Consider the following 13,501-nt stretch of genomic DNA (forward strand, 5'->3'; position numbering starts at 1 on the left):
TCCAATCAGTCACCAGGTTTAATGATTCTATCTACACCCACAACCACCACTATTTGAGGCCTTTGTCATCTCCTGACTGTTGTGAAAACCACCTACTTGGCTTCCCTACACCATTCTCCCCCCTGTGATCCATCCTTCACAAAGCTGCCAAGACAGTTCTAAAGCACGTGTCTCTCCTGCACAAGAGCTCAATGGCTTTGGCTCCCCATGGACTTGAGTTTGACCCCTGACTGTGTTACCTAGGTGACCCTAGCTTTCCCTCTCTGAATTTTTGTCTCCTCACCTATAAAATGAGGGGGTTTCACTACCTGATCTCTAAAGTCCTTTTCCAGATCAAAATCCTCTTGGTAAATGTCTAGTAAGATATTTGCTTCCCAAGTGACAAATAAGTAGTTGAGAGAGCTCAGCAGGCGTTTGGCAAGACCTGCAGAATAAGGCTGAGGTCAAAGTCTCAAATGCCAACAAAACCTGTACCATCACGTTCAGCCACCAGTTCAAGGGAAAAAAAACCCCCAGGAAACAAAGACACAGACCACGATATTTAAGGTAGGTTGGTTTTCTTCCCCTCTATGGAAGGAGGGGTGGCAGTCTGAAGGACATCACAAATGCGCTGGAAGAACTAGACCATCATCTTCACAGAGCAAAGCCTTCACATCTCAGATCCACAGCCAGACCTGGACCGCTACGGGGCACGCTTGCCTCAGCCCAGGGTCCCTGGCTTCCAGTCCCGTTCTAGAGTTGACTGTCCCTGACAGACGAGAACAGGTTGTATTTCTGCTGTACTGAAACAGTCACATTTAGTGACTACTGTTGCACAGTCTGGTAGAAAGGAGTCCTGTCAAGAATATGTGCCACCCACCCTGGATTCTTAGTCACTTAAGAGAAAAATCATCACAACTCAGGTTCCGCATTCTCCTTTGTCTCGGTATTTCCAGATCCAACACAACTGGGAAAGCTTTTGTCCCATCGTACTCACTTCAACCTTATGCCGAGAAAAGCAAATTTAATTTCCTAAGGAAGAGGAAGTGAGGAGAGTGTGACCTAAGGAAGCTCTGAGAACCAGGTGGTGTGTTGATGGTGACCCAGTACCCAAGATCAACTTCTAGGAAAGCCCCACACAAAAAGGAGCACAAACAAATGTGGCTTCAGGTGGGATGCCAGTGTTCATTCTTCATCAGTGGTGGAAGCATCAGCAAACTGGTCACCCAAATTCCCAGCACAGCAACAAGTTCCTTTGAAAAAACACTGGCATAAAAGGCAGACAGTAGGAAACAATAAGCACATTTCTGCACTGTAACAAAGGATTTACCTCTGTCAACACAGGCTACACCAAAAAGACAACTGGAAATGATATTCCTGAGAAGAGACAGTAACTTGCACGTTTTCAGGCAAATGATTACTGATAAAACAGGAGCTGGTTACATAAAACAAAGGAGTGAAAACAAATGTGCTTTACATAAAACAATAGTTCAAGTATTATTCCAGATAAAATTTTAATTCTAATGCAGGAGAAGATACCAGGGCACGTAGGAAATGAAGGCTGCTGTAAGATTGCTGTCTACCGGTATGGAGGAAGCTGTCAATCGGTGCACTTACACATAAGATGCTGTCTGGGATTTCTGAGTAGGGAGAAATGACTTGGACACAGTCCGGTATGAAGAATTAGACCTCTGTAGCTGGGATTGTACTCTGCAGTCAGTGCTTCAAGTGGAATAAGGAAGTACCCCATTCAGGATGCTAAAAAGCAGCAGGATAGCACATGAACCCTATTTGTCTCTGCCCTTCATTCTCTAAGCTCTGACTTGGAGTAGTGTGTCCTGTGTCCCTTTTCACTAACGTAGCAATTTGGCTAAAAACATGAAGCATAATTAAAATGCTGGAGCTATAGAGGTAACTTTCAGGCTACCCAGCTGCTGGAGTGAAATTCTGCGATCTAGGATTGCTGAGGAAGGGTCTGGAATCAATTCCCTTCTCACCTGTCTTTCTCTCCAGGGAGCTATGTTGAGGTGCCACCTGGAGCTCCTCAACAGCAGGAGATGTTTCCAGTTTTTGTCTTTGTGCTCCCAGGAGAGGTCCTGATGCCTGGCATAATAGATAGGCACCACTTAATAGCTATTTGTTGAAGTCAATGTCCATCTCCAGTGCCTAATGAAAAGAAATACTTCTTTCTTTTCTTTTCTTTTTTTTTTTTAAAAAGGCAATTGGAGTTAAGTGACTTGCCCAGGGTCACATAGCTAGTAAGTGTCAAGTGTTTGGTCTGAGGCTGGATTTGAACTCAGGTCCTCCTGACTTTAGGCCTGGTGCTCTATCCATTGTACCACCTAGCTGCCCCAAAAAGAAATATTTCTGAAAATACTAGGATTCTTGTTTTTGGCTGTCAAACAAACCTAAGCAATGCGGAAGGCCCTCTCTCTTGTGGCAAACATTTGTTTCTCCTAATAAAGCAGCTATGTTCTGCCAAGTGGTCCCTCCCCCAGGGGGCAACCCAAAGGGGCAGTACCAGAATCACAGCACAATAACGAGGGAATCTGTGCCAGTGACACTGTTTGGTCTCCCATGTGATTGCGAAGGCCTACAGACGCACACAGAGCATCTCCTATACGCAGGATAGCCTCCCAACTTCTAATTGGCTTATAAATGATACATTATATTATTTGTGCCGCTTGTGAGATTTAATTCTAACAAGGAATGAAAGCACCAGACTGACTAACCTAAAACACACGTGCTCACGCGCACACATGTATATGAGTCAAACTTTTTTCTACAGCAAAGCACTAGGCATGCCCTATGGGCTGTAAACATTTGCTTCTTTTTCTTAAGCAACAAGAAAACAGTGTATTCGATAATTTTTTGTCTTTTTTGCCATATGAAGTTCTTGGTAAAAAGGGATTCCTGATCTGACAACCATTTTGGTGAGGGTAGAAAAAACAAAATGAGGCTCTCATCTTGACAGATGGGGAGGTTGGTGGCAAATTCTTTCCTTTGACAATAATGGCTTTCACCCAACCTGATGCACAACAAACACTCGGCCTCAGGACATCTCATGACCGTGGGTGCCATTCCTGCCCGCCCTGAGCGTATCCTCCAGTCTGCTGTCGCTGCTGCCGAGGCTGCAGGAACGGCATGCCTGATGGGCACCACGAAGTGCTCCTCAGGTTACTTAAAAAAGGTCTTACTCAAGTGTAAAGCTCTACAAAAATAAAAAAAAAATCACACCAGTACCTGATGCAGAGATATCTAACTCCCCTCCAGGAGGGAACTTAAAAAATGCCCTGAAAACATTTATATTCCGTTTTTGAGGTTTTAAAATTTTTTTTTGTTTTTGTTTTTACATACAAATATCCAAGACTTTCAGTACTGCAGGGCTTAGTTCTTGAAGCGTGTTTGTTCGCAAATATGATTGAATTTCCTGCAAAAAGAAACATTTTTAAGTTACACAAAAAGATACCACCCATTGAAACAGATGAACTCTGAAAGCCCACAGATGTCACAAAACTACAGCTGGCTGGTAAGCTCTGTCTGTACCCTCTTCCCATGATTTCTAGAGCCGAGGACCTGAAGGTTCAAGTTTCCGGAAGCCTTCTACTGGTGTCTGTGGACAGAGATAGGCAGTAACTAAGCCTGACTTCTCTAGCAATCACTCATCCGACTTCTACCCCTTAAAGAATTAAGACAAACTAATTCTGTCCTGGGCTTTCAGGAAGACACAAAGGACAGTAATGATACAGATGGGGTGGGTGCAGTGAGAGGGACTGGGCCTTAAGACAGTTCTCTGTTCTCTGTTCAGTATGCCCCTGAGCCATACTCCCTAAAGAGCATCAAGCAAAGTCTGGACAGGCACTTGGCTGGAATGTGGTAGAAGGGATTCTTAGACTGGCCGGGCTAAATGGGTCTGACATCTCTAGACAACCTAGAGCTGCTGCCCATCTCTACTCCCAGTCTTAAAGCCTGACCACCACAGAGATATCCCCAGATATAAAACAGATGTGGTTCCTCAAAAGTTTGCTATAGATAAACATTTATAAAATCTGAGAAGCAAATGATATTTGTTCCATTGACCATTACTGCAGTTTCAGAGATCTGAGTTAATTCCTGCCCTTTCCACTTAGTGCTGAGAAAAGAGAAGATCCTCTAAGCTAGGGCTTCTCAAACTTTTCCCACTCACAACTCCTTCGGTGCTTCTTAGACTGTGGGTCACAGTCTTACATGGGTCTAAGCCATTTCCAGCTGGTTTCAGGCTGAAAGTCCAAGGCAGTCATCCATTTCTGCAAGTTCCTATTCTTTCGACCCTGCGCTTGGTGCCAAAGCTGAAGAGAGCTCAGGTCCACTGTAAAACTTAAACAGGACAAAGAGCTGAAGCAGGCAGTCAATCACAATGAACTTCTGGAAGCAGCCCAGACTGCTGCTTTCAAACTGGAAGCAATTTCCTTAATATTAGATGGTCACATATGAAAATTTGTTGCCAAAAATATTTCCTCTTCCGAAACTATGTGGAAAGGTAAGTGAAATTCTAGACAGGGGGGCGGGGGATGATGTACCTTTTCTACTGTTCTTTACTCATTTTTACTAAAATTTTTCTTTATCCCAGTTTTTCTATTTAATAAATGGTACCTCCCACAGATTTGGTCCCAAATCTTCTATTTTAGAAAACAAATCCTTACCTGTCTCTGACCATCAGCAGTCTGTGCTCTTAGAATAAATATACCCCCCCCCAATATTCCATGGACTCTGTCACTCACATGGCGTGGTGTGCTTTAACCTGAGTCCGGCAGTTGCGCCCCCAGTAGCAATCAGGACGAGATGTTACAGTCCCTGAAAGAGAGGCCAAAGATTCTGTTTAATGGCAGTTGTAAACAAAGCAGAGTGGGAATTCCTGGAGAACATTAGCATTATTAACAACTTGGGTCCTGGCTTCCAAGGGAATTTCATCAAATGGTTGTCAAAACATTTCACCAAGCATCAATAAAAGAAATGAAACCGTCTCATTCCCAACAGGATGCCTTTATGGAAAAACACCATTTTACTGATATTGACACAGCGGAAGTCTTTTACATGCTTCTTAGATGGAGCTGCCACTAAAGCAGGAGGGCAATTCTTCACCACTCTTTCCATCCCCAGAGTGGCAAGCCTTTCCTTAAAAACTGACTTGGTTCTGGCCTCATTATAGCCCAGAAAGTAGGAACTGTAGCTGAGTAGCTCTTTTAAAAAAAAATTTAATATTTTATTTTATTCCCCCAATTACATGTAAAAACAATTTTAACTTTTTTTTTTAAATTCCGACTTCCAAATTTTCTCCGCCCCCCCCAACCTTGAGAGAAGGTAAGCAGTTTGATATTGGTTATACATATGCAGTCACACCAAACATTTCCATGTAAATCATGCTGTGAAAGACCAGAAAAAAACCCAAGAAAAATAAAGAAAAAGTATGCTTTGATGTGCATTGAGAATCATTAATTCTTTCTCTGAAGATGGGGAGCATTTTTCATCACAAATCCTTCGGAACTGTCTTGGATCCTTGTATTGCTGAGAATAGCTAAGTCATTTATAGTTAACCATCACACAATATTGCTGTTACTGTATACAGTGTACTACTCCTGGTTTTGCTCATTTCATTTTGCATCAATTCATGTAAGTCTGATGAGCAGCCCTTAAAAACACAAATAAGCCCATTTTATTGCATGGAGGCAATCCTCCTCACCTGGTAATTCTGAAGCAGGGATATTTTGTCTGTACTGGTATGTCAGCTCTCGAAAGTTGCGTAGGCCACAGCAATAACACAGCACAGTGTTTCCAGTAATTCTGTAATCTAGAAAAGAAATCCCTATAAACAACATGACACAATCCTCATGTAATGTGATGTTTCAGAAAGCACCAACTGTCTTGCTAACTGACAAATCACAAATAGTATTTACTCAATAGGAAAATAATGTCAGTGACTCACTATAAGGTGGCTTGTGCCTCAAGAATATGCAGCCAGGCATCACACTGGAGGAAGTCAGGAGACCCAAGTTCAAATCCAGCCTCAGGCACTTAGTAGCTGTGGGCCCCTAGCAAGTCACTTTGCCTCCGCCTGGCCTATTTCTTCATCTCTAAAATGGGAATAATAATAGCACTTCCCCCTCCAGGGTTCTTGTAAGGATCAAATGAGATTATATTTGTAAATTCTTGGCAAACTTTAAAGCTCTTATGTAAATGCTAGTTTTTATTCTTTGAATAAAATAATAGTTTTTAGTGATGATAATAACAATGACAGCTAACATTTGTATAGTGCTTACTATGTGCCAGGCACCGTGCTAAATACTTTACGATGATCTCATTTGATCTTCACAACAATTCTGGGAGAGTAGGTGCTATTATTATCCCTATTTTACATATGAGGAAACTAAGGTAAAGGGCAAATGACTTGTGCAGGGTCACAAAGCTAGTAAGCATTTGAAGCCAGATCTGAACTCGCATCTTCCTGACTCAGGCCCAGCGCTCTATCCACTGTGCCACCTGTCTCAGTGGACTTAGTAAAGGCAGAAACCAACACAAGGAGCCGAGAAGAGAATGGGAGGGTGACTACAGAGACAGAGAGGGAAGAGATGACAGTCTGTAAAAGTTAAGCAGTGGAGAGGAGGAAGATAGGAGGCCTGAGCATGCCTGTAGGGAGATGGGAAGGAGAGGCTGCAGCCAGGTGCTGGAGGAGGCAGCAAGGAAGATGGGGTCAAGGATGCAGGTAATGGGTTCATTCTGGTGAGGCGTATGGATGGAGGGAGGTGATGCTGCTTGCTGACAAGTTTTAAGGAATGAGGAGGTGGACTGCACAAGATCAGCTCAAGGAATCTTCTTGGTCTCCTTAGTGAGAGAGTCAACTAAATCACCTGCAGGGAGGCGAGCCTTGGGCTGGAGGACTGGAGAGCAAAGGAGTGTTTAGGACAGATGCCGTGAGAAACGAGGGCAGATAGCAAAGAAAAGAGCATCAGAGCAACTGGGAGGGCCTGGCATGGGGTGCCAGTTGGGGTAGGAAGGCAAGGGATGACAGAGTTGAACAATGGCCTGGGAGAAGAAACATGGATCAGTTGGTTGGAGGTCATGATAATAGCAAGGAGTGGGTTTAGAGAGTGATAAAGAACGGGAGAAGAACTAGTGTGGAGGGCTGAGTGTTGGAATCCATGCCCTCCTCCAGGGTGAGATGCTGTCACCCAGAAGAGTCCTAGCCCACTCCTCCTAGGGGTGGCCCTTCCACCCAGAAATTCCTTGTACAAGTTATTAGAGCTGATTTTGAATACACAAGATTTGAGAAGCAGCCTGGCACATGGACAGAAAGCTAGGGGGAAACATTTTGCCTCTGCCACGTGCTGGCTGTGACACTGCACAGGTCTCAGACTCTCAGTGTCCCCGGCACCCTTTTTTTTTTTTAAATTAATTTATTTTGATTTACCCACAATCACTTCCATATGCTTTTGAGTTTAAAATTTTTCTCCCCCTTCCTCCCCACCACCTTCCCCAAGATGGCCCACAATCTGATATAGGCTATACATTTACATTCCTATTAAACATATTTTCACATTAGTGATGTTGTAAGTAAGAATTAGAACCAATAGGAGGAACCACCAGAAAGAGAAAACAAAACTCAACAGAAGAAAAAAAAAGCGCAAATAGTATGCTTCGATCTGCATTCAAACTCCATAGTTCTTTCTTTGGATGTCGACAGCATCTTCCATCATGAGGTCTTTGGAGATGTTTTAGATGCTTGTATTGCTGGGAAGGGTCAAGTTTATCGTATTAGTCATTGCACAACATGGCCGTTACTGTGTACGACGTTCTCCTGGTTCTGCTCACTTCACTCAGCATCAGATCATACAAGTCTTTCCAGGTTTTTCTAAGGTCAGCCTGTGCATCATTTCTTATAGCCCTGCCCCCTTTTTTGCCCACATCCTGCTCTCCACTCCATGGCCCCATCACCCCTCACAGTGACCTCCTCATTGAGCTCCCTGCCTCTGGCCTCTCCCTTCTCCAAACCCCAAGCAGAGCTGCTCCTCAGTGACCTCGGCCGTCCCCACTGGCTCTAAGAGCCAACACAGACTCCTGTTTGGCATGCAGCTCTGACCAGGACCCTGCCTCCGTCAGCAGCCCCTGGGTCCCCGGCCGGCGGCACTCTCTCCCAGTTCCTGGGCTTGCACGTCTTGTGCGCACACCCCAGTGTGTACATCTGTCTCCTGTGCAGTCTCTTCCTACACAACAGATGCTTCTTCAGGGCAGACTGTTTGGCCAAGCACGATGGCTGGCGCATCATAGTAATGATGACAGCTAACTCTAATACAGGGCTGTGCTTTACAATTATTATCTCATTTGATTCTCACCACAACCCTGGGAGGAAGGGGCTATTAAACCCCATTCTACAGATGAGGGAACTGAGGCAGATGGAAGTTAAGTGACTTGCCCAGGGTCACACAGGCCGAGGCTGGATTTGAATTCAGATCTTCTTGAGTCCAAGCACTCTATAACTGCATGTTGGTTGATGGGGGTGATGGTGGATGTAGCTGACCCTTGCTGCCGACACTTATGGCTAGCCTCGATGGCCAGGTCTGGGGACCCTGCAGAACATTCTGGTACACTCTGTTTGCATGCAGTCCTTAATGGCCTGATCCTTCCCAGAGCCAACCTGACTCCCCCATCCTCTCAAGCAGCCTCTTTTCCCCAAGAGCAGCATGTCCTGGGACGAAACTCTTCAGCCCTCCTCACTGTCTCTCTCCGTAACCCTGTTCTGCATCCTCATATCCCAAGGTGTTTCCCTGCCAGTGAGAAAGGTTCCTGACACAGGCTACATGGGCTGGAAAAATAATTTACTTAGTATTTTTAAATATTCCTGGATATAGTCTTACCCACTAAAAGCTCATTCTGGTCTGTAAAGGTGATATTTTTGAAAATTTACCAAGCATGGGAAGCTGGCCCAGACATTCCTGATAGGCAGCACATGTGACAAAACGCTACCATTGCCTCTTACATGGAGACAAGTGCAAAAGTCAGGGGATTCCCTGAATACTCACCATCCTTGCTAACGAGGGAAATCAAATGTCTGGGATGGTACAAGAACAGGAAGCTCACCTGACAAGAGAAACAGTCCCCTCTGAAGAGCCAGCAGACTTTCATTTAACACATTCTTCCACGTCAAGTTCCGGGATGCTAGGTAATTCTGTGGGGAGATGGGAAAAGCCAGTTACATAGCACACAGACAAAGAAAGAAAAAGAGAAAGAAGGTTGGAGGGAGAGACAGAAAGAGAGGGAGAGCGAGGGAAGAAAAAGAAAGAGCGAGCCAAAATGAGCTGAGCTGGATGGCTCCAAAACAAAGCTCTAATATGCCCATCAAGGTCACAGCCATGATGGGAATGCACCAGTCTAACTGACCAAGGGCCAAGACTGCTACTGCTAAGGACAGCAGCTTTGCTGGCTAAAGCTCAAGTTCACAAGTTATGGGGGGACGGTAACAAGCGCGTGGACCTCCTTTTCTGCAGCCTGGGTTGGGCTCCCGTCTCCTGGGTTCCCACCTGCAGCCAGAGCCAAAGCTGATGTTTAGAAAGCTCGGGGACTTGCTGGCCCTTCTGAGCCCCAAATGAAGACTGTGTATTCTTATTTAGTCAAATGAACCATTCGTGTTAAAAAGGTGCCAAGTAGTTGTCAACATTAGCCCACTGTGATTAGTGCTGGATCTGGTCAGGAAGTCCTAGGCGTGAATCCTGCCTCAGACACTCAAGGGCTACGTGACCCTGGCCAACTCACTGTACTTTTCTCAGGCTGTCTTATTTGTAAAATGGGCACAGTCAATCCCTATGCCGCTGCCTCAATGACATCCTCCTTATAATTTACATTGTAAACAGCAACAGAGATCTCTGGTACAAGCTGTGTTTAAAGCGAACACAGCCTTTATTAGAAAGCAATCATCTCCCCATTAACATTTCAAGTCACATGTTTCCTTTGGAAAACCAGATGTCATATTATTGAATTGTGATTGAAAGCTCTTTGCCTTTAACAGGAGTCTGGCAGGATAAGTATGCTTTTGACCCCTACAGAATATAATGATGAATCTTTAGGAGTTAAGATTGTCACATTAAAATTCAACATTTCAGCCAGGAATAAGAGCTTTGAATTGGCCTTCTGGGAAACTACCTTCACATTCTAATGTATCACAGTTCTTACTTAAGATCAAAGGCTGCAAAATTAAGTCTGGCTACTGATTTTATTTACTCATTAGTAAATACTAACTGCTGGAAATTTAGCAAAGTCATTTTCAGACTGGCTGTGATTTAGAAATCTAATGGCAGACCAAAGTGGTAGAATAACTTTCTATGTTTTCCTCTGGTAGTGATTATTAAATACTTTTTACTTTTCACATCATGCTGCTTTTATGTTTAAAATAAAGCGATACCTTTAGAATATCTGATTCATAGTTGTTGTTGTTTAGTACACCGTCTAAACATTTTTCACCAAGATTTATCTCTGTTGAGAAGGAAGAAAACATATTATGAAATATCTTAAAACTACTGCTCACCTACGACAGAAGACAAGCAATTCCCCAATCACTGTGGACAGAACAGTCATAGGATAAAACCAGAGCCAAGTAGATAATGAAAAAAAAAACAAACAAAAAAAAACCCACCCGACCTCCCTGACATTTTCCCTCCAAAATGTGAGCCCTCTGAGGCCTCTCCCATACCCTCCTCTGTGGCTACGAAGGTCTGAAAATTGTAACCCATTTACGTTCACTTCTAGTGCTGTTATTCTAGAAACAAGTGGGACCCCATTTTAATATGAGCTTTGTGGTTTCCCAAATGACAGAACCTGTGCTGCTTTCTGACAAACCTGTCATTCTAATGGATGATTTCACTACTGAGAGGATTTTTGAGTTTGTCAGTGGGGTCTCAGCAGATGAGCTTGAAGAACTGCTGCGACCCCAAAATTCATCAACCCTGGCAATGGGTCTCTCTGAGCCTAGCTGAATGGATCCCCTGTTACTGGGATGGTTCTGGAAGGTTTCTGCCTTGGAAGGATCTGCCCACACTTGTGCTTAGCAGATATGTGGCTGCAAGAATCCAGGCTCATCACCACATTACAATGAGGCATCAAAGCAAGACACTGGTAGAGACAGTATGAGAGGTGAAAGAGATGAAAATGGGAGTCTAACCTGGCAACAAAGGCAAACGTCCCCTTTCCTCGAACCTCAATGATGCTGTCATGGAACCCTCTCCCTCACTGTCCCCTCCCGGCTTCAATCCGCTTCAGGTCCCCCCCCCCCCCCCCCCCCCCGGGTCTAAAGGAGGCCGTTCCCCTCCCTCTCACTTCTAATGCCTCCCCTCGGTTGATTCTCTCTAATTTATCCTATGCAGCTTGTTTACACATGCTTATTTGCATGCTGTCTTCCTGTTAGACTGTGAGCTCCTTGAGGGCAGGGACTGTCTTTTACCTTTCTTCATATCCCCAGCACTCAGCCCAGTTCCTGGCACATATGCCTGGGGCTTGATAAATGTGTATGGACTGCCTGATGATACCCTCAAGCTCACAGAGAAAATACACAAAGGAAAAGCCCATTCCTGGGCAACGGAGGGACTCCTCAGCTCTGTCATTACCGCAGAATGGTGCCAGGCAGCCCGAGCAGCCCGTCCGAGTACAGCCCCAGTACAGGTGGCAGAAAGGCTGTGCGCACACGGCGCCTGCGGGACACAAAGGAAAAATGCATCAGACACCCACGAGGTCAGCACTGTCCATGGCAGGCCCTGCAGCCAGTGACAGGCCTGGGCCTCAGCAGCCCAGAGAAAGTGAACCCACCCACGGAGGCCCCAAACAGCGTCTGCATGATGACCGAGGGCTGGGCCGACCACAGCACACTGGGCTCTGGGCAGTTTATAGGACATAGGACTTTGGGTAAAGGCAGTGGAGAAGCTCAGGCCCATCCTTCCAAGCCCCTTCCCCTAGAGCAACAGTCTGTCTGGAGCGGGGCTGCAAGCAGCCTCACTTACACTGCTGTGGGGCAACGACGTGCGGGTTCTGCTCCCGCTCGGCTCGTCGGTCTGGCATGGGCTGGAAACAGCAAGTGCATATGGCGTGACTTCCTTGTGAGGGACACACATAGTCCTGGGTGGCTAGATCACAGACCAGAGTCAGGGGTGAGCACAAAGTGAGACCGCGGAAGCCCCCATCAGCGTGCTGAGCCCCGCATCACGCACCTGCGGACATCCCTCTCCTCCTCCAAGGCACCCGTGACCACCCGGGCTTCTTGATGTCCTCCACAGCCAGAAGTGCCCTCTCCCTTCCCCACAGCTTTCCTCACACCTCCTACCCCGCCCCCCCCGGTGGACTTCGCACACACCACGCTGCATTAGAGACACTGACGGCTGACTTCCTTTCCTCACAGAACGTAGGCTTCTCGAAAATAGCAACTGTGTCCTATTCATCTCTGCTCCTAGCACTTACCACCATCCCTTACGTGTGCATGCTGATTAGTAAATGCTCGCTTAAGTGAGGGCCCAGAAACCTGACTCACCTAAATATTAGGAGTTATTCTCCTGGGTCTACATAAAGAAAAGAATGGGCTCAAAAATTAAGTTACAAACTAAGAAAACAAATCACGTATTGTTCTTCCTGCCAAGGTACAAGAGACTCTTTCCCTTCAAATGGATCAGAGAACCTGACCTCATTCCACAAGTATCTGTGCACACATGATACAACCAAGCCCTGTCTTAAGGGATACACTTAAATATACTTAGGGGCATTGCTGCAGACAACAGAACACCGAGAACATGCAGTGACCTCCATAACTATCTGTCCTTTTGCTACGGCCAAACTATTTTTTACCTATGCTCAAATGCTCAAAGTGCAGGCTAATCTCCCTCCTGGGAGGGAAGGTAATGGGGCTCAAAGAATGCCTCTCCACTCTCCAATTAACAGGCAGAATAAAGTGTTCCTTTTATTAAGAAAGAAAAACAAAAACAAAAAAGGAATAGCCTCAATGTGAAAACAAAGAAAAGAGTATCTGAGGGAAGGGGAGGGGGATCCTGACCTGCATCAGGAGATGGAGGGTGGAAGCCTGTGAGGAGGAGAAAGGGAATGAGGACACAAACTGAACGTGCAGGCTGAGGAATGCACGCTGCCAGGTTCTGCCAGAGAGGCCACACTTCATCACGGGTGCTGCTGTCAGGGACGATTCACCCAGGAAGATTCGGAGGAAGAGAACAGTGGGGTCCGGAGACAGCGATCTGTCAAATCAGAGAACCCCAACAGCTCGTCCAACCACAGGACCATCCTGCCGAAGGAGTGCGGAAGGCTCCGCTGATGACCGTGTGTCTTGGCTGAGAAATGGAAGGCCTTAAGTGTCTACACCGAGTCTTCATGACTGCTGCCAGTAAAAGACAAGCACATCTGGGAAGGGAGCAGCTGGTTTAGAAGACAGTTTCTGAGGATAAGCTATAAATGACCTGACCACGGCTTAAAAGACAGGAATGGCAGGCTCCTGACCAGGGATGGA

At 45.7% G+C, this 13,501-nt stretch overlaps 1 protein-coding gene across 3 annotated transcripts in view; it reads right to left on the reverse strand.

Moving 5' to 3' along the window:
- Positions 1–2,278: 2,278 nt before the first annotated feature.
- The window catches only part of CHFR (checkpoint with forkhead and ring finger domains), a 42,330-nt gene continuing 31,107 nt past the window's right edge, over positions 2,279–13,501 (reverse strand). The window contains exons 11-18 of one of the 3 annotated variants that reach the window (XM_027844133.1): positions 11,997–12,119; positions 11,607–11,690; positions 10,409–10,479; positions 9,091–9,178; positions 5,699–5,806; positions 4,740–4,812; positions 4,166–4,335; positions 2,279–3,409 (exon numbers count right to left, since the gene is read on the reverse strand). In XM_027844133.1, coding sequence (XP_027699934.1) covers positions 4,203–4,335; positions 4,740–4,812; positions 5,699–5,806; positions 9,091–9,178; positions 10,409–10,479; positions 11,607–11,690; positions 11,997–12,119 — 680 coding nt within the window. In that variant the 3' untranslated portion in view covers positions 2,279–3,409; positions 4,166–4,202. The remainder of the gene's footprint in view (positions 3,410–4,165; positions 4,336–4,739; positions 4,813–5,698; positions 5,807–9,090; positions 9,179–10,408; positions 10,480–11,606; positions 11,691–11,996; positions 12,120–13,501) is intronic. The other 2 variants (XM_027844131.1, XM_027844134.1) reach the window with 2 other exon arrangements.

The sequence above is a fragment of the Vombatus ursinus genome, unplaced genomic scaffold (assembly GCF_900497805.2).
Source record: "Vombatus ursinus unplaced genomic scaffold, bare-nosed wombat genome assembly UNPS02014935.1, whole genome shotgun sequence".
NCBI classification, from domain to species: domain Eukaryota; kingdom Metazoa; phylum Chordata; class Mammalia; order Diprotodontia; family Vombatidae; genus Vombatus; species Vombatus ursinus.